Source organism: Anguilla anguilla, chromosome 6, assembly GCF_013347855.1.
Source record: "Anguilla anguilla isolate fAngAng1 chromosome 6, fAngAng1.pri, whole genome shotgun sequence".
NCBI classification, from domain to species: domain Eukaryota; kingdom Metazoa; phylum Chordata; class Actinopteri; order Anguilliformes; family Anguillidae; genus Anguilla; species Anguilla anguilla.
This window is the reverse complement of record NC_049206.1, coordinates 35,668,266-35,694,784: the sequence shown is the minus strand read 5'-3', so window position 1 is coordinate 35,694,784 and position 26,519 is coordinate 35,668,266. Positions and strand designations below refer to the sequence as shown.

Below are 26,519 nucleotides of genomic sequence, written 5' to 3'. Positions count from 1 at the left end.
GTTACTCCTTATCTTCAACAGTTAATTTTGCCAAAGCAAAGAATGTCCAGACCTATATAGATTCCAAAATGGTATCTGAAACATACAACTGTCCTCAGTATATGTTCCAACTAAAATAAGTGTCATTCATGAATGTTTAAAAATAAATGGAATGAGAAATAACAAACGTACATTACAAAAAAGGTTATAACCAGACACTTGTTTTTATAATTTATTTAATGCCTCCAGGCAGGTTTACATTCTTTCCTGGACTTGTTTTAACAGACTACAGTGGAATTATAATTCTTTGCTATCCTTTGCTTGTAACTGAAGTAATATGTATATTTGGTGCATTTACAAATTCTCTAAATTCAACTAAAAGTTGCTAGTTAAGATACCATACAGCTTGTTACTAAAATGTTGACACCTGTACTCAAATTCAAGGCAATCTGGCAGCAAAGGATGACTGTAGCATATCATTAAGATTATTTTTCAATTATAGAATGGAAATTCAAAATGAAATTATATGGCTGCCATCTTAAGTGTTTACATTTAAGAATAGCTAGTTAAGTTATGAAACAACCATTAGCTAAAGAGGAGACTGGCCCAAGTAGGCAATTGAAGCATTGCTTTCATAGTAATTAAAGATGAAAATAAAATAAGATAAATACATTCATGAATTAAAGCTTCATAATCTGGGGGGAAATGTGTTATTCAGGGTCAAACACATCAACTGGTTGAAAACACAATGCTATAAATGCTCTATCAATAAGGAATCATACATTGCAATCACTGAGACATTGTCAATTGCTGATTGCTAGTAGGCAAGTCCACTTAGTTGGAGCATACATGATGTTCCTTTAACTGTTATGTTTGTCTTGTCATATGAACTTTGCCGTAGAGCCAAAAACGGATACCACAGGGGAGTTACATTATTGTTACTCACACAGACAGCCTTACAGACACTTGGATGGACAAACAGTCTTTGAGTCCATGCGACACTCCAGTTTAGATGCGTACAGCTCCTACTCTCTTCCTTTGTCACTTCCCCTGCTCACTTTACATTGGCGCTCTCTCTCTCTCTTTCAATCTCTCACTCTCTCTCTCTCTGTCTACTCTGTGTGTGTGCGTGTTTGCTGCTGGGTGCATGTGTGAGAGTTCAGCCCTTTCAGAATCAAGATAAGTCATGGTAAGTCACATCTTTCTCTTCCTATGTTTCTTTGAGTACATATCATTTATATTGTTTCTGTTTTTGGACCAGAGTATGGAAATGTGTGACAGGATAAGGAGATTGACAGGGAGAATCAGGGGATGGGGTGACTGTGCACATGCATCATGACCATGGAGATTTGGAGTTACATAAAAACAGTGATAGGAGCCAGCATTACTGCAGCTGCACAGGGCCAAACTCATTGTCTTCTCAGGAGATTCTAGACTGCTTCCCAGGGGACTGCTCTGTGTATTAAAAGATCTCAGCAAGCCTTTGCCTTGGTTGCTCATTTGTGGATTTTGGCGCACAGTGTTAGACGGAAAGTTTTCAGCTCTGACTGGACAACAAGAATGTTACTCTTACGGCGTAGACTGTGCAGAGAACATCCTCTGCCCCATTGATTGTTCTTGTCGATGGTGTAAGTGATTTACTAGCCGTATTGGAGATGTCTGATGACGTTCCTTTTAAAGAGTCCTAATTCAAGCACAATTTTTTGATTGGCTTTGTTTCCTCATCATCACACTGCCACTGCCATGTGTGTGTGAATGCACTTGGCATGCCACTTTGGTATTGTGTAAGTGTATTGTCTCACTTTAACCGGGTTCTGTGAGGTCTGGTTGGATCAGAGGTCATGCATAAGTTGCAGTAATTATCTGGTCATTTCTTAGACTGAATTTATTAGGTCAGAAGGGAAGTAAAGGGAAGAGTGAGATGAGGAACAGGAGAAAAGTAAACAGAGAGCATATATACGTATATACATACAGGCACACACACATTCCGGCACTTCTCTCGCCTTCATGCTCTGTCAGTCATGTCCTTTGATTGTTAAAGTGTACTCAGTCTGAGTGCATTTCAGATATCATTACTTGGAACATTTTTTAGTGTTGCAGGGAGAGGGTAAGGCTGTGAGGAAGAGAAAGCAGGGAGGGGGAGAGGAGGAGAAAAAAAGAACAACAGTTAGGCTATTGGCAGCTTTAGAACACTAACAGCATTGAGGGGCGTTTTATTTTTGTTTGGACCAAAAAGAATTGCCTGTTCAGCTGCCCAGGTGCTGCAGACCAGACCCCTCATTAGAGATGGCACTAATATCCTCAGCAAAGAAAGCATAGGTTTCCTTCTAGCAATACCACTGAATCAAAGCTCCTTCATGTTTTATTACACCATGCATCAGCGTTATAATTTGTCTCAATGAATGGTACTTACATTTCTGTCAGGAACACTGTCATCAAAGTAAGATCTTTATTAACAATAAAGGCAATACAGTTTTGTTTGTTGGTATGGCTCTGTTCTGGAAGCTCTCCCGCCAACCACGCAGCCCGCGTGGATAAGGCCGGGAGGCCAGCAGCCAAACCCCCTAGAGGGGTAAACACAGAACAGATCCAGCAGCAATGCTAATTTTTTAACACATAGGGATGGAGCAATACAAATTCTTAACACATAGTGATGGAGCTGGGGTGGTGGAGGGGATTTACAAAGCAATGTGCAGCAAGCTTGCATGGAGGAGGAGCAGCCGAATGAGTAGAGGAAGGCTGTTTAAGTAGACCGCCCTGTTATGTGAATGTACTGTGATAGGTGAACATCGCTCAGCTGAGCATCAGCTGATTCGGCCGGAGAGGCTTGACTGTCATGGCCTGCCAGAACTAACGTGTGCTCCATTTCTGTCAGGACCACTGTCATCAAAGTAAGATCTTTATTAACAATAAAGGCAATAAAGTTTTGTTTGGCGGTATGGCTCTGTTCTGGGAGCTCTCCCGCCAACCCCGCAGCCCGCATGGATAAGGCCGGGAGGCCAGCAGCCAAACCCCAAACAACCATATGCCGACATGCTATTAACGGGTGTCTCCGGCTGATGTGATGACTTTGTGTATGACCACCTGGAAGAAGCCCTTCGTTCAGTCAGCTCGAGGCCGTCTAGTGTTACGGGGTTCATAAGCCAGGCCGTTCTAAATAGTGAACAAATGTTATTAGGCTATGTGTACCAACAAGCTTGTTGGTATTTCCCCTCGAGCGCTGAGATTTAAACTACACCGGGGGAAATATACTACTACCTGCATCAGTGTAAATGAATCCTCACTCGTTGCCGTCCATACAAGCATGCATGAATAAGATCGGGAGGGGGCCGCAGCAAACCCCCCAAACAACCATACGCCGACACATTGTTAGTAGTTAGTCTCCGGCTGAAATGATGACTATGTGAAACGCCATTCGTCTACCAGAAGAGCCAGGAGTAGCAGCGTAGGAGCAGTAGCAGCGAAGCACATGTCCAACGCCCCGCAGCTTCACTGAGGATGCCGGCAACCGTCACTGCTGTCATTGCCGCACTGAAGCAGGAGTGGCGGTATATAATTTCGGAAGGGGACCGCATTGCCAATGAGACGGAGGCTGACAGCAACCAGATTTCGTCATGGCATTTCCCGATAAATGCTCGTCAGGGCTCGCATGGGCGCGCCACTCCAGGTACCGGGTCATAGAGTCATAAAAACAGTGCTAGTATGCAATAATGACACAAATTGCTTCATTTTCTCAGATTTAAAGGCTTGAGGTGTATACAAAATATAGCTAACTTAAGCATATTTGCCACGGTGAGATCACATAAGGAACCATGAAAGCGTAAGGAAATGCAGCTTCCAACAGTGGGTATTTAGGTGTTGAAGCCCTTGCTTTAAAAGAGAGACCAGTTTGTGAGAGTTATATGAGGCTGAAGAGTCTATGCATCTTTTTAAAAATTGGGGGGAAATGTATTCTGCAGCGATTGGATGAACATATTACTGCAACCATCGTCTGGTAGTTTGTGTGATTGAGAATCCTGGGTTTGGAGACTCAAAGAAACAGACATGTGGTTATTATGCAGGCACACACATATGAATTGCTAAACATTGTGAAGCATAGTTGTGCTTCACAATTGAAAAAAATTGTTTAAGCAACATACAATCGATAATAAAATGTATTTGTTGTATATTGGCTCTGTGTAGTGCAGTCTTCCAGTTCATTCATGCCAGATCACAGCCAGGGGGTAATTTTATTTAGGTACCCTGGAGTATAGAAGGTACTTCCATGGATCTTCTCCATGGAGATGGATTTTTTTGTTTTTAGACACATAATAGACCCATTCTCAGTCTCAGTTACTAAATGGGATGGGATCTTCTCCCATACTTCCTCATGTCATTGAGCAGCTGGTAAGAAAATATTTGTGGAAACTTCAGGACAATGTATTTCCAGGGCCTGGAGTGGGTTTCACTGTTTTAAAATATGTCCTGTTAACCCTCTGGGGTCGAGAGCTCCGCTGGCGGAGCTCGACAAGATGAAATTAACTTTAGTTTCTATTTGGATGATTAACTTCACGTGCTGTTATCATACAGACGCAACAAAAACATTGACAGAAACCTTAGAATCGCGACTTTCCAATGCGCCCATTGGCAAATAATATAAATTGTTTTAAATGTTCCAAATTTGATTAATTAGATCATGTATGCTTCGCTAAACTTTACTCATTACTATGTGAATTTCGCTCAGCAGGAAGTCCGCCCAAATCGCATTCATATGTTAACAACAATAATTACTCTCCATAGAAGGAGACTAAAGGAGGGGCGATGCGAGATCCATGTGAGAAATGCCAAGTCAAAGCGGGATAGAATGTCACAGAGTGTCTCCTAATTCACTTCTTTTGAGGTGAACATTTCGTTTAATTTTGGAAAATGGTCCGTCCGGAAGCCGACACTGATGAAGAGCGGTGTCATTTCGAACAGCGAACTGATCCAGCTGAGGATCAACTTCATGCGTAAGTATATTTCTTATGATCATATTGGTAAATATGTGTACTGTATTGCAACGTATCTGTGTGTTTGTAGGAATATCCAGCAATGTGCGCGTTTGTAAATTCCCACACTACGAACGATTCGAACTATTGCATCTCAAAATTATAGGCTAGGCTCTCTGCGTCTGGTTGTGTTAGAAGTATCAGGTAGACTGTATGTTTTTCGATCATATTCGTAATAAATAGCTCATGCCTGGCGTGTAGTGGCGTGGCTAGGATTCTAAAACTGATGTCCTTGCACAATCGATATTAGCATTCTCTAAGTAAGTTCGGGAAATAGCAATAAAATAACCACTTAGCTAAACAGACCTAGCCTAGTTCAGATTGAGGCATTGTTATTGATGAGTTGCGTGTAGTTGAGCTGGAATATCAGTGTTTATTTAGTTAAGCTAATGTTTTTTCGTTGATAGCTTGCATTATTTGTAAATGTGCTGTATTACATTATCTGTGTGTTTGTAGAAATATTCACTAATATGCGCGCTTGTAAATTCCCACACTACGAATGATTCTAACCATAGCTTCTCAAAATTATAGGCTACCTCTCTGCGTCTGGTTGTGTTTGTTTGGTTCTTTGTTTGTATATGATGTCACATTTCATAAATTTTGTTTTCATTAGTTAGTGGTTTGTCCCTTTTTTGTAAAGCACATTTAATTTTCACCTGTTGAAGGAAATGTGCTATATAAATAAAGTTTTATTTGATTTCACATTTCCTAACAATTTTGTTTTTATTATATTTGCAGAGATGTTGATCAGGAAACACGGCCTAGTTCACCACTAGCTAAGAGGCTAGGCAGACGTTGCAAGAGTACACCAGTCTCATCTCATCTTCCATGCAGTTTACTTCAATAAACGTTCTAAAATCAAAAGTTGTCTTTGTTTCTGTCTTCTAAATGGCTCACTGAGTCTTTGTCTTAGTGGTGGGGAGGCATGCGGCCAGGTGTGAATAGCCTACTTAGCTGGCAGGTATTCCTACCCAATGCATATTCATTACAGAAAGGCCATTTGCCCTCCCATTCTCACCTGGTGTTGAAAAATAGTAGTCACAACACTAACTTTTAGCAATTTATTTTATATTTCTCATTGGATTTGCTAAAATATTTGGTCATCTTTTGATACCCATGACCTTGATGAACACATTTCAGTGACCAAAAGTCTTATTCACAATTGTTTAGTGTGTTGTATTACAACATTCCTGTGCATGTTCAAAACTACTGTTTACAGTTTGTGTGTTTTTAGAGCAGTTTACAATCCACACATTATTATGACCTACTTACTGCTGCCATATTGTTGTAGCTGAGTTTGTGCTGAAAACAAAGATATGAAACACTTTGGAATCACTGTATATTGATGAAATTTACACAAATGTCAGAGTATCGCACAATCACCAGTGTGCCTCATTTTACCCTTAGACCCCAGAGAGTTAAGGCATATGAATGAGGAGCATTCTGCAAAGCTCAATAGCAGAGAAAGCTTAACAGAAGAGTTCAGACAGCTATTATACTGTCTACTGCTTACCATCTACGTCAGAATTATTTTATTTTTTTTTGTGCCAGGCCTTCATTGTGGTGTGACAGACAAACAGACAAACAGAAGTGTCTTGCTGCTGGAGCCTAGTCCTGCACAATCCCACTGGGTTTTCTTTATTGAACATTTTTACCACAGTTCATCATCATTCTCACAGTTTAGCAAGGTAGCTTACATTTTACATCAGAAAGAATGAGCGGGAGAATGGCAGCCGTGCAGCCACTCACTCCCGTGGGGGCACGCACGTCATGCATCAAGCATAATGATTGGCTGGAAAGATGCGACCTGTGTTTTTAAATGACTTTGCCTCTAAATACAGATCTAGAGTCCGATTTAATTATCTCAATTCAGGTCCAGTATATTATTTAATATGGATTATTTAGTTATTTTATTAGGGTAATGGTTGGAAAAAAAATTCCCACCACTGTAATCCTGCATTTTTTTCAGGCTGTAGTCAGAAAATCGGAAAATATTTCTGCTGGTCTGCTGTGCAGAACTGCTCAGATCTTCTCTCTAGTTGGAGTGACCGGTTGGGATTGTGCACCTGAGCAATGATGCACAGTAGAGTAGCTGTGTACACATCTAACCAGTATTTGGCCAGGTGCAGGATAAAAATACATGTGGCTTACTACCTATATATACCGTTTTTTACCTGTCATGTGAGTCATTTGCCTGTTGGGTTGAAACGTTGCTTTGCTTTTTTAGTCAATAAAGTATTGGGAGCTGTAATCCAGTGTGCGGATATCCATTTTCTTCTATCTTCACCTGAGCAATGATGCCACTGTCAGCCACTCTATGAATATCTGATATACTGAGATATGTAGGTACCATGGCCTACAAAAGACATACACTACAAAGCCCATATGTCCACCTCAGTGACTCACTTAACCACGCCCCCTACTACAGCTCTCCTGTAACAGTATTGGCTTATTGTAAATTCGAAACGCGCAGCCTTTTCCACATTCTTCTCTTTCCCATTCCGCTCTCGCTTCCATTGTCCTCTCCCTGGACTCGCCACCCATCTCCCGTTTCCCTCCCGCGTGAGTCCACACACCAGGAACAGTTCGCAAGGCCTGCAACAGAGCCAGGCCCGAATATCCTTGGTGGCTGCTGGCAGAACGAGGCGCTACGAAGCGCTATTTTTAGAGATGGTCCAAGAACCAGGAGAGCCATGCATTTTAAACAACCAACTTAATGCAAAGGACACTCAAGTAAGGCTGTAACTCTGGGTTTAGTACAATTAGCAACGGACCGAATTTAGCCACATTTATGATTGTATGTATGTAACTGTGACGGTTATTGTGTTTAATGGTTAATGTAAACGTTCCGTTTGTTTGGTTGGCTCTAAGCCATCCACCGCGCTGCATTAGTTTTAATATATGTCACGCACAGAACATATCTCTCAACACAATGGCTCTTGAGTGAAGATCATCAGACCTTTCAGCTACGGTGTAGGGTGCGGCAAGAACGTTTTGCTGAAATTGTTCACTTCTAACTGTAGGTGGAAGCTTAGTTCAAGCACCACAGTTGATTTGCCAAACCTGGGAGGCAACATGCCTGATTAGGTCAAAGCCCACCAATGCTGTGGCTTATCAGAGTTTGTATGAAAATAATAGATATTATGCACATGTTGCAAACCTGAGTTGAACAGCCACTAGTGTTCTGTACACTCTAGAGATCAAGGTTAGTATACAGATGGGTACAGCACCAAAACTTTGATTTCAAAGTTGTCCGTATGAAGGAAAGAAAATATACTGATTGGGATGGCAGGTATGCCATCCTTAAACTTATGCCTTGGCGGGACATACAGCACCAAGAGTTTGGCACTTTTCAGGGTTTCCAACAACCACAATGACCACAGACTCTCAGCCCTTAAGGACATTAACATCTGTACCTTCTTACCTCATATAAACCGACAATTCGCAAACTTCTTATGTCCACACAATAAAGCCCCAACTTTGCCTTTGGGTGATTTTGCCTTTCTTCTTTTTTTTCCTGCTGATTACCACAATCAACAATTCTCCCCATTGGACGTATGGCTATATCAGCCTATGACAACACTGGATTGAAAGTAGCCTATTGCTTGCAGGATACATACAAAATTGAGATAAGGAAGTGCACACGTTTTAAAAAACTTTACGGTTGCCATCTGTGTGGAAATCAAAACTATTGCTTTTTAAGCTGTATCTGTGTGGGCAACTCTTTTCTATTTTTGAAATGCATTTTTTTATCATATCACATGCAAACCCCACATAGTATCATTTCTTGACTAGGGATGGGTATCTTTCACATTTTGAATGATATCCTGGCTATAAAACAGTACTTTTCAAACCTGAACTAGTAGTCAACTTTCTTTAAAAGAATGAGCAAACAGCAACATTAAAGAACATCTGTTTTATTGCAAAGGAACATCTTATTGTTTGAATCCTTTTGGGTAAAATACAGCCACACAGATGAGACCGATTCACTTTCGTGTTATGCATCGGACAAAATTAGCAGTTTCAACTCATTGTTACACAAAAACACTGCACAAAAATTTTTTTTGCCAGTCATTTCGGTGTCACCCCCCTCTGATGGTGTCACCCAGTGCAGTCCGCACCCCCCGCACCCCCCTAGTGACGCCTCTGCTTTCAATATATCCAATACTCACGTCTTTATGGCTATTTTGTCAGTGTAAATGTTTCTGTAATCCAAAATGTGTCAGCTTGTATTCAAGCAAAAGATTTCGGGCGCTATCTTCAACTCAATCCAAGCGTCCACTTACAGTGCCTTCAGAAAGTACTCAGACCCCTTCACTTTTTCCACATTTTGTTATATTACACCATTATTATAAAACGAATTAAATTCACCAATCTACACACAATAACCCATAATAACAAAGTGAAAACATGTTTTTAGAAATTTTTGCAAATTTATTAACAATAAAAAACTGAAATATCACATTATTCAGACCCTTTGGCAGTGATTACTGCCTCGAGCCTTCTTGGGTATGACACTACAAGCTTGGCACACCCGTATTTCTCCCATTCTTCTCTACAGATCCTCTTAAGCTCAGTCAGGTTGAATGGGGAGCGTTGCTGCACAGCTATTTTCAGGTCTCTCCAGAAATGTTTGATTGGGTTCAAGTCTAAGCTCTGGCTGGGCCACTCAAGGACATTCACAGAATTGTCCCAAAGCCACTCCTGCATTGTCTTGGCTGTGTGCTTAGGGTCGTTGCCCTGTTGGAAGGTGAACCTTCGCCCCAGTCTGAGGTCCTGAGCACTCTGGCGCAGGTTTTCATCAAGGATCTCTCTGTACTTTGCTCCGTTCATCTTTCCCTCGATCCTGACTAGTCTCCCAGTTCCTGCTGCTGAAAAACATCCCCACAGCATGATGCTGTTTCCATCATGCTTCACCGTAGGGATGGTATTAGCCAGGTGATTAGCGGTGCCTGGTTTTCTCCAGACGTGACACTTGGCATTGTGGCCAAAGAGTTCAATCTTGGTTTCATCAGACCAGAGAATCTTGTTTCTCATGGTCTGAGAGTCCTTTAGGTGCCTTTTGGTAAACTCCAAGTGGGCTGTCATGTGCCTTTTACTGAGGAGTGGCTTCCGTCTGGCCACTCTACCATAAAGGCCTGATTGGTAAAGTGCTGCAGAGATGGTTGTCCTTCTGGAAGGTTCTCCCATCTCCACAGAGGAACTCTGGAGCTCTGTCAGAGTGGCTATCGGTTTTTATTCACCTCCATGACCAAAGCCCTTCTCCCCCGATTGCTCAGTTTGGCCGGGTTGCCAGCTCTAGGAAGTTTCCAAATTTCCAAGGTTCCAAATTTCTTCCATTTAAGAATGATGGAGGCCACTGTGTTCTTCGGGACCTTCAATGCTGCAGAAATTTTTTTGTACCCTTGACCAGATCTGTGCCTTGACACAATCCTGTCTCGGAGGTCTAGGGACAATTCCTTCAACTTCATGGCTTGGTTTTTTCTCGGACATACACCGTCAACTGTGTGGGACCTTATATAGACAGGTGTGTGCCTTTCCAAATCATGTCCAGTCAATGGAACTTATCACAGGTGGACTCCAATCAAGTTGTAGAAACATTTCAAGTATAATCAATGAAAACAGAATGCACCTGAGCTCAATTTTGAGTGTCATAGCAAAGGGTCTGAATACTTATGTAAATGTGATATTTCAGTTTTTTTATTTTTAATAAATTTGCAAAAAAATTCTAAAAACCTTTTTTTCGCTTTCTCATTATGGGGTATTGTGTGCAGATTGATGAGAATAAAATTAATTTAATCAATTTTAGAATAAGGCTGTAACGTAACAAAATGAGACCTCTTTGTTGTCAATGGGTCCAGCCATTCACAAGTACTTTGTCTGAGTATCATGCGTAGCATAGATTGTGCTGACCAGCAGAGATGACCAGCGCACACGCAGAAGCGAGGTAGCTCTCGAAACAACTAAGCACTGTGCTATAAAATGTATTCATAATTGTAGCAGATTGGAGAAAACAGTTTTACACTGTGACAGAAGTAGCCTAATTGAAGAGCTTGAAAAGGTGGATCTCAATTAGCGGGTTTGTTTTCATATTTATAAAGTGGAGATTTGCTCAAAGAGGGGGTGCTACACAAAGCTATAGCACCACTGGTGGGCATGAGAGTTCACTGAAAAAGCAAGTTTAGTGTTCTCCTTATTAGAGCCTGACCGATATATCGGTTTGGCCGATATATCGGCCATTATTTGACTTTTTTGACGACATCGGGATCGGCAGTTATGCCACCGATGTGTCCCGATATTTTAATAAGTATAATACACAAAAAAACAATGATTATTTATCTGTACTTGTCTGTTCGAACGTTGTAATTGCTATTTACTAGAATTATCCAGTAGAGGGAGCTCTAATACAAGTGTGAACTGCGGCAGCTGACGTGCTACTTCTGTAATAAGACGTTTGTCACTCGTGCCTCATCCAATATTCTCCACTGCAAGACTTGTCTGCACAGATTCGATTGCCGCAATAAAGCTATGTATATTTAGTTAAAGTTTTTAATTAAATGCGTTTATACGACCACTATGTTTATCAATCCTCATTATCAAGCGAGCGAGCTAGCTAACATATTTGGTTCACTTTAGCAAGCTAGCTGGCTTGCAAGCCTTTATGAAGTGACAGTGAGCACATAGGGCCTAAGCAGCGTAGGATCTACATTTCCAGAGGACATCGCTGTATTCTTAAATAAATAACCAGCCAAAATAAAATGGTGATTGAATGCATCAATGTTTTTTTTATCGGAGATAATGATATTAGCTACTATATGATGCTGTGTCAATAGCCAACGCGTTATTGCAAGCGAGTGTGTCATCTAGTCACGCGTCATCGTAGCAAGCTAACCAGACAGTAAAAACGCAGATAAAACACTTCTAACATGGATCATTTTAAGCCATGTTATCTAGCTTTGTCGTGATAACATGAGAGAAGGATTGCTGTTGGAGAAGTGAATCAACCAACAGTTAGCGCGGGTAACCTGCACGAAAGCGCATTGTAGTTTTTTTCACGTAGCCTATTTCATCCAGTCAATTTAATTTCATCTAACGTTACACTTGATTCACTCTTTAGCTCCGATAGATAATGTCTTACTCTTTGAGATCATGTAGTAGAAATAAAATAAGAAAATATAATTAATGTAACTTACTGAGAATATATAAGAAATAATGAGGCTGTGTCAATAGCTAATGCATTATTGCAAGCGAGTGTGTCATCTAGTCACGCGTCAGAGCGCATTGTAGTTATTTTCACCACCGAATTCTTATGGACAGGGAAGCTCGCTAGATAAAGTCTTACTCTTTGAGATCATGTAGTAGAAATAAAATAAGAAAATATAATTCATGTACTGAGAATAGATACTAAGAAATAATAACAAATTAATAACAACAACAATAATAATAATATTCATAAAAATATATGTTTGAAACTGGAAAACTGATTTTTTAAAATTAATTTTTTATAGATGGCTGGAAAAGAAAGGAGTAAAAGCAAGGTGTGGAGTTATTTTGATTTCAAACACTTAAAGATGGTGTTAATATATATATTTAATTTAATATCATCTTTTACTTTTTTCATCTAAAAAGTTATTTGTGTGTTTATTTTTATTTTTATTTGTTTGTTTATAAGTTAAATGTTCTTAAATATAGAAACTTTAATAAAATATAAGTTTTTCAAATTGATTTGAAAATGTTGCACTTTTTGACAAAATATCGGTCAAAACATCGGTAAACGGTGGGCTAGGACTCTCCAAAATCAGGATTGGCATCGGACCCAAAAATCTGGCATCGGTCGGGCTCTACTCCTTATTATTTTTTCTTATTCCACATCAACATTCTGGCGGCACGGTGGTGCAGTGGGTAGCACTGTTGCCTCACAGCAAGAAGGTCGTGGGTTCCAGTCTCAGCTTGGGGCCTTTCTGTGTGGAGTTTGCATGTTCTCCCCGTATCTGCATGGGTTTTCTCTGGGTACTCCGATTTTCTCCCACAGTCCAAAGACATGCAGGAGACTCTAATTGGAGACTCTAATTTGCCCATAGGTATGAGTGTGTGAGTAAATGGTGTGTGTGCCCTGTTATAGATTGGCGACCACTCCAGGGTGTATTCCTGCCTCTCATCCAATGCATGCTGGGATAGGCTCCAGCACCCCCCGTGACCCTGCTCAGGATAAGTGGGTATAGATAATGGATGGATGGATGGACAGACATCAACATTCTGTATGCTACTCCTCCTACAGCTTTTCAGCAAGACCTACCTAAGATTGGCTAGTTGTTTCTGCTTTTTGTGCCAATATTTATTTGAGATATTTACAATTTCACATCAGAAATTTTCCCATTGATTAATGGCATACCATGCAGGATTTTTCATTTGAAAATATTATAAAATGACTATGCTAAGGCATATCTACAGTTGAGGCCAAAAGTTTAAATACACCCATACACCTAGGCTAAAGATATTCCAACTAAGTTTTTCACGACTTTGCACATTTCATGTTACCATTCATTTATTTTGGCTAGTCAATTAGGGCATCTACTTTGCTCACATCAGAGGTAATTTTGAAACAATCGATTGGAGACATTATTTCAGTTTTAATTCACTATATCAGAATTCCAGTGGGTCAAAAGTTTACATACACCAAGTTGACTCTCTCTTTAAACAGCCTGGAAGATTCCAGAAATTGATGCAATGACTTTTTAGAAGTTTCTGATTGGCCAATTGTCATTACATTACATTACATTACATTACAGGCATTTAGCAGACGCTCTTATCCAGAGCGACTTACACAACTTTTACATAGCATTTTACATTGTATCCATTTATACAGCTGGATATATACTGAAGCAATGCAGGTTAAGTACCTTGCTCAAGGGTACAACGGCAGTGTCCTTACCCGGGAATCGAACCTGCGACCTTTCGGTTACAAGCCCAGTTCCTTACCCACTGTGCTACACTCCGTCCTCCATTAGGAGTCAGTTGGGAGTTAATGGCACCTGTGGCTGTATTTAAGGGCCTACCTTTAGAGCCACTGCCTTTTTGCCCTTGATACCATGGGAAAATCCAAGTAACTCAGTCAAGACCTCAGAAAAAAATTGTGGACCTCCACAAGTCCGGTTCCTCCTTAGGAGCAATTTCCAATCAACTAAAGGTTGAACTGAACCAACAAAGACAAACAACAAAGGAACTGGTGAAGGAGTTGGCATCAAGTACCAAAGTATCTACATACACCATTAAGAGAATCCTACACTGCCATGACCTGAAAAGCTATCGCGCAAGGAAGAAGCCCCTACTCAAAGAACGCCATAAAAAACCAGAATGAAGTTTGCAGGTGAGCACCAAGATGAAGGCCTACCCTTTTGGAGGACTGTTCTCTGGTCAGATGAACAAAAATTGAACTGTTTGGCCATAATGATCGGAGCTATGTATGGAGGAAAAAGGGTGAGGCTTTTAATCTGAAGAACACCATCCCAACTGTGAAGTATGGAGGTGGCAGCATCATGTTGTGGGGGGAAAAGGGACTGGTGGCATCATGAGGAAGGAGGATTATCTAGAAATACTGAAGCAACACCTCAAGACATCAGTTAGAAAGTTAAAAGTGTATCGCAACTGCGTCTTCCAGCTGGACAATGATCCTAAGCATACCTCCAAAGTTTCAACAAAATGGATTAATGACAACAAAGTGAAAGTATTGGAGTGGCCATCACAAAGCCCTGACCTGAATCCCATGGACAATTTGTGGACTGAACTGAAAAACCATGTCCAAGCAAGGAGTCCCACAAACCTGATTGAGTTGCACCAGTTCTGTCGGGAGCAATGGGCAAAAATTCCGGTTAAGTATTGTGAGAAGCTTGTGGAGGGCTACCCCAAGCGTTTGATTCAAGTTAAGCAAGTAAAAGGCAATGCCACCAAATACTAACAATGTGTATGTAAACGTCTGACCCACTGAAAATCTGATACAGTCCATAAAAGCTGAAATAAATCTGTCTCTGAGCTATTATTTTGAAATTACCTCTTATGGAAATAAAGTAGATACTGTAATTGATTTAACACAAGAAATGTATGGTAACATGAAAGTTGTGAAAAATTGAGTTTGATCTTTAGCCTAGGTGTATGTTAACGTTTGGCTTCAACTATACTTGCACCTTGATTAACACCTGCTGTTTAATGGCAGAGAAACTTTAAAAAGAAGTAAATTTGACAGAAAACATAATCAGCTATACTTATATCTCCACCCGTTATTTGTGCTATCCTCCCTCAAATGCATACGCAGCAAGGAGATGCATACTGCGCTTTGAGTGCCATGTGCCTCTTTATACATAAGATGTATATTTCTGGGGCAGAATGTGTCATATGTGTTTCTCAAAATAGTAGCAAAAGGCTTAGTAAATCTGGACCATGTTACTGGCCCAAGTATTCCTGCATGTTTTCCTGCATTTTCATCACAACTTCCTTGTTTCCACGGTCACCATACAACCCCCTTCGATCCCCCTCTCATCTGGCTGGCACACCCCTCCCCACTCCTCCTATACTGCTGCAGAAAAGAGAGTAAATCAATCGGTCAGCAAATATTTTCTGTAGAAACATGTATTCATTACTGTAAATAAGCAGTAAATGCTTTTTGTGATAAAATGTTTTCTATCTGTCAATGAGCACACTATTTTTGAGATTTTTTCACCCGCTCCACAGAATTTTACCCAAATTCAGGCCATAACCATAACCTTCTGTGTGAACTTATGCTATTTAACTGTATTATTGAAAGGTCATGGTGTAATGTGGTTCTCTACTTTGTGTGAAGGCAGTAGTTACCCTTGTGTCCCCAGTATCAGAATAAAAACACAAGTCTTTGATGATATAGCAGATGTCCATAATGTACTTTGGAACCTCTCATTATGTCAGGGTTTTGGCAGGTTAGGACCCAAGTACAGAGTAAACACAGAAGGCTCAAAAGGTAGGGTATTAAACAAAGACTTTACTTTAAGAAAAACAAACAGAGAACAAACGAAAAGGCCATGAGGGGCAATTCCAAAGAAAAACTCAAAAATTCTTAAAACAGAAAAAACATGCAAAAAACTCAAACAAAACTCGAAACACGAGAACATGCAGGGGAACTCGAAAGTACTCAAAACACTGAGGAACTCAAAAGTACTCGAAAACACAGAGGAACTTGAACATACACCAAACAACAAGGGCAGAAACAGTAGTAACCAGTACTGAGTGACAGAGAAGCAAGACTTCAATACACAGGGTAAAAAGACACAGGTGAGCACAATGACTAATGGGTAACAAGACACAGGTGAGCACAATGATTGAATAAATGAACATAATAAAACAAACACAGGAGAAAGCAATCAGACCAATGAACACGAGAAGTGGTGAAATTTCGCCCTCTGGCGACCAGAAAGGGCATAACCGTGACACATTATGCTTTGCTTCCTGCCAGGATTTATGGGAAATCTAGTTTGAGGCATCAGGTTATGGACAGGAGAGAAAAACTGTAGGACAGGGGTGTCAAACTCAGATTCTGAGTGCTGCATTATCTGCAGGTTTTTGTGCTTTTCTTTTAATCAGCAGCTAATTAAAGCCTTGAGAACAAAGTGTGTGGATTTTTTAGCCAGTCATCCCCTTAAAGACGCGGGTGGGTCAAAACAGCTAAATCACTACTACTTCTCTTATTTATGAAATGTAAAAGTAATTACTGTTTTGTTTTACCTTCAATGGAGGCAAATAATTTAGTCAGGTCACAAAGTAATTTCAGCAATACAACTTTTATTTGACGAAATAGGAGAAACTGTTCAAGCACTCAATTCAGAGTTCGAGAAGGGAGTCTCAAACTTCTGTTCATAAGTTCTGCCTCTTATATGAGGTAATTTGCATGGCATGACACTTTCTTACCCCCCCTCCCATACCAACTTTCTGTTTTCCTGATAACCTTTTTGCTTCATCCCAGAAACCTGACGAAACGTCTAGGTTCCTGGTGCCTCAAGGCAGGGGAGGGTGTTCTTATTCTCCCTTCACATACCATCTTGTTTTGGACAGCTTATCTTCATTTGACATCATACACAATACATGCAGTATTCAACAGAAATACATAGGCTATTGATTAGGATATGACATTTTGCAAGCAATGGTCATACATATGCCACTTAATTATTTGCTTATAGCAAAGGCACTTTTAACTATGAATTTTACTCAATTTACAAAGTATCCCTCAAGTCATGTTTTCATATATTGGTGACCTCCTCTGACCCCTGCATCAAGCCTCTTGTCTCCCCTTTGTACCAAATATTATTGCAGTTTAAACTTGGTGTTACACACAGATCGTTATCTATCTGTCTTAGCTCATCCACATTCCTTCCTCCTCGAAGGTCGTTCCTTCCCATTACCTTTCCATTTTGCACACTTAGTTACATACATAGTTTTGTTATAAACACATAAAAATAGTTAAACACAGTAAGCAAGCTTGTTTTATATCATGTTATACGGTGATTATTGGGAAGAAGGAAAATAAAGTGAGAGAGAAAGAGTTTCTGATGCGTAGTTGTGTTGTATAGCTTATGTATCAATTGAATAATAGTTTCTGTATCAGGGTATTCGGTGTGTGAAGGTGAGTGCAAGAAAAGTTATATAATCAGGGACTTGAATGTGATAGTGACAGAGGAAGTGATGTAATCAGCCATTTGAAGTTCAGTATGGAAGAAGCATCTGGCGTGTGAAAGGAAGTGATGTAGGTGTGTGGAAGTGAGTGAAAGAGAGCAAGTTGTGTAATCAGGTGTGTGAAGTTGAGTGAAAGAGAGGAAGTTTTGTAATCAGGCGTGTAAAGGTGAGTGACTATCCTGTGGCTTCCTCCAGGCCTCACGGAGAGAGTTCAGGGCTCACCTGGATGAGGTCATCACGCTCAAGTCAAGGTACTCTACCTTGGATCAGGTAAACACTTATCCTTCTTCCACTCTCGCAGCATGCAGGCTGTGCACCACACAAAAGATTTCTTGTCAGAAAGTTACAGAAGGTCCTGATCAGTTGGAATAGGGATTTACTGACTCTTTCAGTAATGAGACATCTGATTTTTGAGTGCTTTTCATGGTTGGCTTAGATATGTGACTGTGTTTTCCCACAATTCTCTGTACAGCATAGTATAAATGGGTTATAAGGCACACTGGTGAAATGTGTTGCATGAACAGGCACTTCACTAGATTGGCCAGAGATAAGGCTGTTCTGCAAAAACAGCACTTTACTAATTAGCAGAAAGTATTCTTTGTATTCTGATTACATTCTTTGTATTCTGATTACAAAGAGCTTGAGCTGATTGACTCTGAGCACTTCATGAGACTTTTAAGACATAACTGAGGCTCTGTGCAAAGAGCTTGTACTGTGGTCATCATTCAGACACTGGTCACACAACTCCAGAAGCACATGCAAATTGTTTCATGAACTTATATTTAATTTGTTTTTTTTAAATAATTCAATAAACAAGAACATGGCTGCAATACATCCAAATAAACTACAGCTTCAGCTGGTTGCTTTAATATGACAGTGACACAGACATTGGGGGAATCAGTAGACTAAGCATTTACTGATTACACACTAGTACTAGGGTTGTGTATGTATGTGGTCTAATATTCAGTGTAAAGGGGTGCTGGAGGGAAGGTCCTTCCACAGCTCATCTTTGTAAGTCGCTCTAGATAAGAGTGCCTGCCAAATACCAGTAATGTAATGTTTTGTAATGATAGCACAACTTTAGCAGGCTTTAACATCGTTATCCTGTGTTTCTGAGCTTTAGGGCCCAGCCAGAACACTTGGTGCCCACTGTGTTATTAATGGGAGACCCATTAGCGAATTAGAAAACAGTCTAACCCCCACCAGTGCACTGCAGGACTTGTGACAAGTAATCTGGTGACAAGGGTGTCACAAACAGCCAAAACTTTCTGCTTGGTCGGGGACCTGCTTGTCCTGACAGTCCTGGAAGGCATTATTGTACCATACCTTTCCCTGTTAGCACTAACTGGGTTCTGTGTTCACAGATTAATCCTCAGTACTGTGATTTCAGATGTGCTTTTAGTCATCCTCACACTCGTTACTGTCAGCATCTGTGAGTGTGTGTGTACATGTAAGTGTGCATGCATGTGTATGTGTACGCGTGTGTGTGCACATGTGTTGGTGTGCCAGCGCATCTGTATATACGGGAGGGAGACTGCCATTTATTCTCCCAGTCCTTCAGCTATTCAGTTGTGTACACTTGCTATATCAGCTGAGTATGGGAAAAGGCCATAGGAGTCATGGATATTCCCCTGCTGTGGGTAATGTGGTGGTCAGATTATGAGGGACAGAATGACATGGGCTGTGAAGGAGGAGAGGGACTGATCATTAAGGGCTGAATGAGGGATGAGAGGTCAGCTCTGGTTTGATGTTTTGGCTTTTTTTTCAGAATCCTTCTTAGGATTCAGTCATACACTTTATGCATTGCATGATCTCTTTCTGTGTTCGGTGTGAAATGGCACAACCATTGCCTCTTTATGTTGGCATAGCTTTTCTGATCACAGACAGAATTAATTTTTCCTCATCTCACTCTGGGTGGGAGTGTGGTTGAGTATGGGGCATGGGCGACCCACTAAGTTTTGCTTTTGCAGTAACATCACGCCATCATTCCTCTGTGACATTACCACAAATTAGAACTGGAGGACATTTCATAGTGTATGTCATTCCCTGTCACATTTAGGGTCAGAAAATTAATATTTTTCTGATTAATCCACAAAAAATGCATTTCTGTTAATGCCTATGAAATAGACTAATACTGCAGCACTGTGTTGGACAAGGAAATACAGGAGGGGTGGTCTAGGGTAGAGACATGGGACATTCAAGAGATAGGAGGAGGCAGTTTGTGGCCAGTGCACATGTAATGTTCATGTTTGTTCTGTGCACTGCCTGGATGCAATCAACATTTTTTTCTGACAAATTAAGCAAGTGTTGCCCAACTTAATTTTACTAAAAGTAATACAGTTTACATTCATTTTTGTGATTGATGTACTTGACCAATCTATATTTGCAGCAATGAAATCTAAAACTTTATGACAACTCAATTACAACAGTTTTATTTTCCATTTGAAGAACAAACTTTTTGTAACCGATGAATCCCTGATTTAACTTCTCCCTCAATTTTCAGAGTCCCCAGTCCTATTTGTAAACCCATGTGAGGGTTTGGAAGGTCTCAGTGAGCATGCTGCCAGCTGATGCTGCTTTTAAGAATACACTCCTGGGCAAAAAAATGGGCCAAGCCCAAAATGGCAAAATATTAAGCTTTTAATGGTCTTAACAACAAATCATTGGTCAGAAAATTAGCAAGAATTAAACAAATGCACTCCTGAGACCTTCTGTGCCACCATTTGTTCGTTTACTTTTGCTGCAGTGAACTGTTTGGGGAAAAGCTAGAAACAGGGAAATTCACTTATACAGTAGACAAATTAACATAATGTCATAGAGTCATGTTTTGTATTTGGTTGCATATCATTTGCATGCCATGACTTCCTGATGTCTGTGACCTATCCACATCATCAGAGTCTGGATATCTTATTTTCAGGTTGTCCTAAAAGCGATACAAAAACTCTTTGCATTTGAATGGATCTCTGTGGGAATTGGTGGGTGGGACTAGATTCAGCTGTAAATTATGCTGATACAGTATGGAACACATTTGTTGACTAAATGGCTTTACGTCAACAAGGGTCCAAGGTAGCAAATGAGCCTCAAACCATAATAATAAATAATAATAATAATAATAATAATAATAACTTTATTTATATAGCACTTTTCATACAATGGTTTGCAGCCCAAAGTGTTTCACAGAAAAGCATTTACAAATTAAAAGAAATGGAAAACAGAAAAATAAGGCAATGGAAAATATATACAATAAAAATAACACAATTATACAAGGCATTGTACATAAAATATGACAGTCTTATAAAGTTTTCATGTTGGTACTGGACGTTGATGTTTAGAAGAACAGTCTCATATTATTATCTAGCCTCATATATTGTATTAATCACATAAACTATGTTTTAAGTGAAATTTTTGCATTTGCCGAAAGCATCAAAACACAGGAAATTAAATTTATCAGCACTCATACTAACATCAGTCAGCTGTCCATCAAGGTGTATCAGCAAAGATCTGTTTTTTTTTTTTGCACAGATCGTTTTTGCATCGGGAGGTTTAATTAATAAATAAAACTTGGTATTGTTGTGCATGTAACCTTCACTGGAAATTATTACCATATGAAATTCAAAACATCATCCAATATCAAAATAAGTATTAGATTGTATGGTAGTGTATCAAATATTTAAATAATATTTTCTATTATACTGCTGCAGGATATGTACTGTTTAGATTTTGGATTTAGAAAGGGAATCAGTGAATAAGAATGTGGCCTGGCCTCCCCGTCACAAGCATCAAAGCAAATGTGATTGGGGTAATATAAAATCCACGGATACCCTAATCTAGGCAGACAATCTATGGGTCTCACCCCCTCCGAAGAGACAAACCTGATGACACAGGACACCATATCGGGGGTCGGAGACCCTACATGCCTAACATTTCCCTTTCCCGTGTCCTCTTTAAGTTTGAATGCAATCTTTAGGTAGGCCAGTCCTTGTCATAACTTAGTCTGACCCCCCCTCCCTTCTATCCTACACCTTAACTCAACATCACCCAATCAGGGCAAAACATCCTCAAGCCATGCTGGGTAAGGTATTTAAGATTGCCACAGGAAAAAGGTTGTTGTGTTGCGTTTGGTTTCGGAGCCTGGAAGAAGAAGAGTTTTCCTCTTTTTATTTTGGTGGTGGTTCCTAGGTTGTGTGTTTTTAGCTGGTTTCCTTGTGGCGCTTATACTGGAAGTGGGTGATACTTCTGGCCGATCCGTTTCTCTCTCTCTCTCTTATCCGTCTCTCTCTCTCTATTTTCTGGTATTTCTAGATTAGTTGTTTAATGTTTTGCTGTATGTCTTCTGTTGTGTAATTTAGAAGTAGTGTGCCTGCATTCAATAAAGAATGTATGTTCATTAATATAATTGACTGCTTCTTATTGAATTCAATTATTCAATCTGAAAACCTGATATACAGCTTGTTTTGACTTGTTGGTTAATGCCACCAGTTTTCTGTAGACTGATCTATCAAAGAATTTGGTGATTAAATAGATAATTGTAATTTTAAACATAATTATTAAATTAAATCTAATAAAATATATTTTACATGTAGGTGAAGTGAGGGGTTCTAGCACTCAATATCACTTGGTTTAGTATTTGGATTCAAATACTTTTCTGTGCTCTGTTGATTTTGCCTAGTGTAACTGAGTCTGCCAATAGGACCAAAAGGTGAGGTTTGCACTTTTTGAGAGTATTTTATTGGTTCCAATACACCAGACAAAATCAGTAAAGCGTAGAAAAGTATTTGAATCGAAAACAAATACGTATTTGACCCAGGTCTGATTTTTGGCCTATAAAGCTAATTTGCTTATCAGGTCACCTACTATTCCTTGTTGGGCCGAACTGAACACCTTAACAAGGACATTGACTGTTGGAACCTCTGGATTCAGAAAAGAAACATATTCTTAATTAATCCTTGCTTGTCCAACACTGCACTAATATTACATATGTACGTACATTGAGTATAGCACCATAGGTGTGAGGAATATTCCTCCCAAACATACTGTGCCTATATGTCTGCATTCAATACCATTGTGACACAAAGTCACCATTTATTCCCAACCCACCATGTTAGTGCGTTATTTTCTAAGTACTCAAACACTCGTAAGAAACTGAATTTCTCATTTATAAGTGTTTTACTTTCACAGATCAAATGTAAAGGAATTTACTATTAATAAGAAAAACTGAATTCACATTTGTTTTGTTTGTTCTTCACAAAGACCTTGCACAAAACATAATGGAAAACTTTGTAACTCAAACCATAAAAGTTAGGTATAGCTATGCTTTCCAGAAACCAAATATTTGAAGATGTCATCCATCCAACTTGGTAAAAACTAAGATACAGTGTAACTAACAATACGGAAGCAACAGAAGCAATGGTATTCCTGGACGTTACTTAGCTTTTCTTGTGATGAGCATGCAATTAGTCTTACCAACAATATTTAGTGGCCTTAGGTAAGAGATCAAAAATGTGCATTTACAACATATACACTACATTTCCAAAAGTATGTGGACACCTGAACTTCACATCCATATATACTTGTTGAACATTTCATTCCAAAACCATGGGCATTAATATGGAGTTGGACCCCCTTTTGCTGCAGTAACAGCCTCCACTCTTCTGGGAAGGCTTTTCAGTAGATTCTGGAGCATGGCTGCAGGGATTGGTTGCCATTCAGCTACAACAGCATTAGTGAGGTTGAGCACTAAAGTTGGGTGTAAGGCCTGGCTCACAGTCGTTATTCCAATTCATCCCAAAGTTGTTTGATGGAGTGGAGTTCAGGGCTCTGTGTAGGCTAGTCAAGTTCTTCCCCCACCAAACTCAGCAAACCATTTCTTTATGGACCTCCAGTGAAGGGAAATCTTAATGCTACATCATACAATGACATTCTACAGAATTGTGAGCTTCCAACTTTGTGGCAACAGTTTGGGGATGGCCTTTTTCTGTTTCAGCATAACATTGCCCATCTGACACATTATGGTTATTGCCTGCTCGCCACTTCAGACAGTGTATGATTGACTGGCTGCTTAGTGACTGTGTGCCTCATTGCTGCCTGAGTGCCAGTTACAGCAGTTCAGACATAATAGTGTCTTGTTGTTGTCATGTTCATTTAGAACTTTAGAATGATGGACTTATTCAAACATGGAGAAGTTAGCTTGATTTTGTAAGTTAGCATTGTGTCTCCCCATGTTAGCTAGTCTATGTCTATGGGCAATACCGCCACCAAATTTCTCATTTTGAGGTCTTATTTAAATTGAATAAAGTCTACAGCCATTAAAATATAAAAAGCACACACCTAAAAAATGAGCAATAGAATGAGAGTTCTTGTGTCAGGATCTGGCGATTGTAGTCCACCTACGAATTGGCATTGTGTAGTGAGTTCTGTCAGAGATTTTCCTTTCATGCTACTAATCTCTCGGTCTCTTTCTTTTCTCTTTTCTCTCTCCTCTCTCCATTTATTACTCTCTCTGTCCCTCCCTGTCTCACACTCTCTCTCCCTCCCTCCCTCATCTTTCAATCTCTGTTCCTCCCACCCTCACTCCCTCTCCCTCTCTCCAGGTGCAGTCACGATGCAGCAGTAAAGAGAACATACTGAGAGCCAGTGAGTTTTGTGTAGCCCTTACTAATCGCAGTGAGTGCGCCCCCTCCTGTTCTCAGTCCTCCAGTCTTGTGCAAGATTAACATTAGAAATGTGTGTGATGTGCATTATTTCCTGGGGCTCTGTGCCTCATGGTAACCATGTGTAAGTCTCCGCAGTTCCACAATAGAAAAAAGGACAGGGTTATGTTTAATGCTAGAAATGTTTGTTTGATGGATAAAAAAATGGTCTAAAAGTTAGTGACAAATTATTTATCATTATCCATTTTGGTCAGCTGTCCAGCAAGTATAACTTATAACTTATACAACTTGCTAATAATTTAATTATATGTATTACATATTAGTATAGCTTGCAAATCTCACCTAAGATACATTGTTGTTATCTCTCTGTTAGAGTAACTTTATGGATACATTGAATAAATGAAAACAAGAACTAAACGTAGCATTTCACAATGCAGATCTGGCTGTTCCTCATGACATTGCCTCCTCTAGCTGTCTGACAGTGCTGATGCCCTTTGGACATATGGGTTTAATCGCCTCCCTTCTGTCTGACTGCAGGCCACAGCGCAGTGGATATAACCAAGGTCGCTCGGAGGCACCGCATGTCCCCGTTCCCCCTCACATCCATGGACAAGGCCTTCATCACTGTGCTGGAGATGACCGCCATCCTGGGCACTGAGATTATCAACTACAGAGGTGAGGCCTCCCTCACCATGACATTGGGTGGGCTTTTGTCTCTAAAGGGTTGATTGTGGTTCAAACAAATTTGATGAATAGCTTTCATTGACAGAATGGAACGAACATTGCCAGAATGGAATAATGAATGTCCCAGAAATAAAGTGTTCAAACATTCTTATGTTAACTTGATCTGATCTGGCATTCCTGTTGTGCTTTGTTGGCTAACTAGCTTGACAGCCCAGTGAACAAGCAAGGTGTCAGGGTTTTCTGGGGAAATGGACCCAAACGCAGAGTGGGAAAAACTAACAAAACTGAAGGGGTGAATAATAAAGAATTTCATTACAAAAAAAAAAATTCAAGAACAAAAAAAGGGGCCACGAGGGGCAAAACCACAAACTCAACTCAAAACCACAAACAAAAGAATTATTAAGAACAAGAAAAAACACAGAACAGAACACAAGCAGGGCGGAACACAGGCAGGACAGAATACGGACAGGCTGAACACACACAAGTAGGACAAAAACCGGCAGATATATACAGTCCAAAACACAAGCGGGAAATGCAGGCAGAAACACATTCAGAAACACAAATGAAACGCAAGGAACCAGCACCCGAGTCAGGAAACAAATAACTTAAATAGACAAGGGTAAAAAGACACAGGTGAACTCAAAGAACAATCAAACCAGGACAGGGTGGGAACAAACGAGACACAAGCAGAAACAATAATAAATTCATTGAAAGCAATAATACAATTAACCAACAGGGGAACGAACAGAACACAAAACAGAAGTGCCGCCATCTGGCGGCCCAACAAGGAAAAACAGAGACAGAAACACAGAACCATGACACAAGGTAGGTGACCTGATAAGCAAATTAGACTTATAGGCCAAAAATCAGACCTGGGTCAAATACGTATTTGTTTTGGATTCAAATACTTTTCTACGCTTTACTGATTTTGTCTGGTGTATTGGAACCAATGAAATACTCTCAAAAAGTGCAAACCTCACCTGTTGGTCCTATTGGCAGACTCAGTTACATTAGGCAAAATCAACAGAGCACAGAAAAGTATTTGAATCCAAAACAAATATGTATTTGACCCAGGTCAGGACGAATGGGAAAAAATTCTGGGAAAGTATTGTGAGAAGCATGTGGAAGGCTACCCCAAGCGTTTGATTCAAGTTAAGCGATTAAAAGGCAATGCCAACAAATAATAACAGTGTATGTAAACTTTTGACCCACAGAAAATCAGATATAGTACATAAAAGCGTAAATAAATCTATCGCTTAGCTATTGTTTTGAAATGACCTCTTATGTAAATAAAGTTGATACCCTAATTGACTTAACACAGGAAAGGTATGGTAACATGAAATGTGTGGAGTTGCTCTGCTTCACTGTCTGTGACTAGATTTTGTTGTTGCAACTAATATTAGCTGAATATTCCTACGATTGGATTAGCCTGAATTGGACCAATCCAGTTACAGTACACCAAGCCAAGAAAAGGCATATATGTTCT

The 26,519-nt window shown here is 40.0% G+C and overlaps 1 protein-coding gene across 5 annotated transcripts in view; it reads left to right on the top strand.

Annotated features, from left to right (window-relative positions):
* LOC118230618 (gephyrin) overlaps positions 1–26,519 on the top strand; it is a 396,841-nt gene that overhangs the window by 338,686 nt on the left and 31,636 nt on the right. For 2 of the 5 annotated variants that reach the window (XM_035423780.1, XM_035423784.1), the window contains 3 exons: positions 17,895–17,969; positions 24,290–24,362; positions 24,887–25,024. In XM_035423780.1, the coding sequence (XP_035279671.1) occupies positions 17,895–17,969; positions 24,290–24,362; positions 24,887–25,024 (286 nt within the window). The remainder of the gene's footprint in view (positions 1–17,894; positions 17,970–24,289; positions 24,363–24,886; positions 25,025–26,519) is intronic. The other 3 variants (XM_035423781.1, XM_035423782.1, XM_035423783.1) reach the window with 3 other exon arrangements.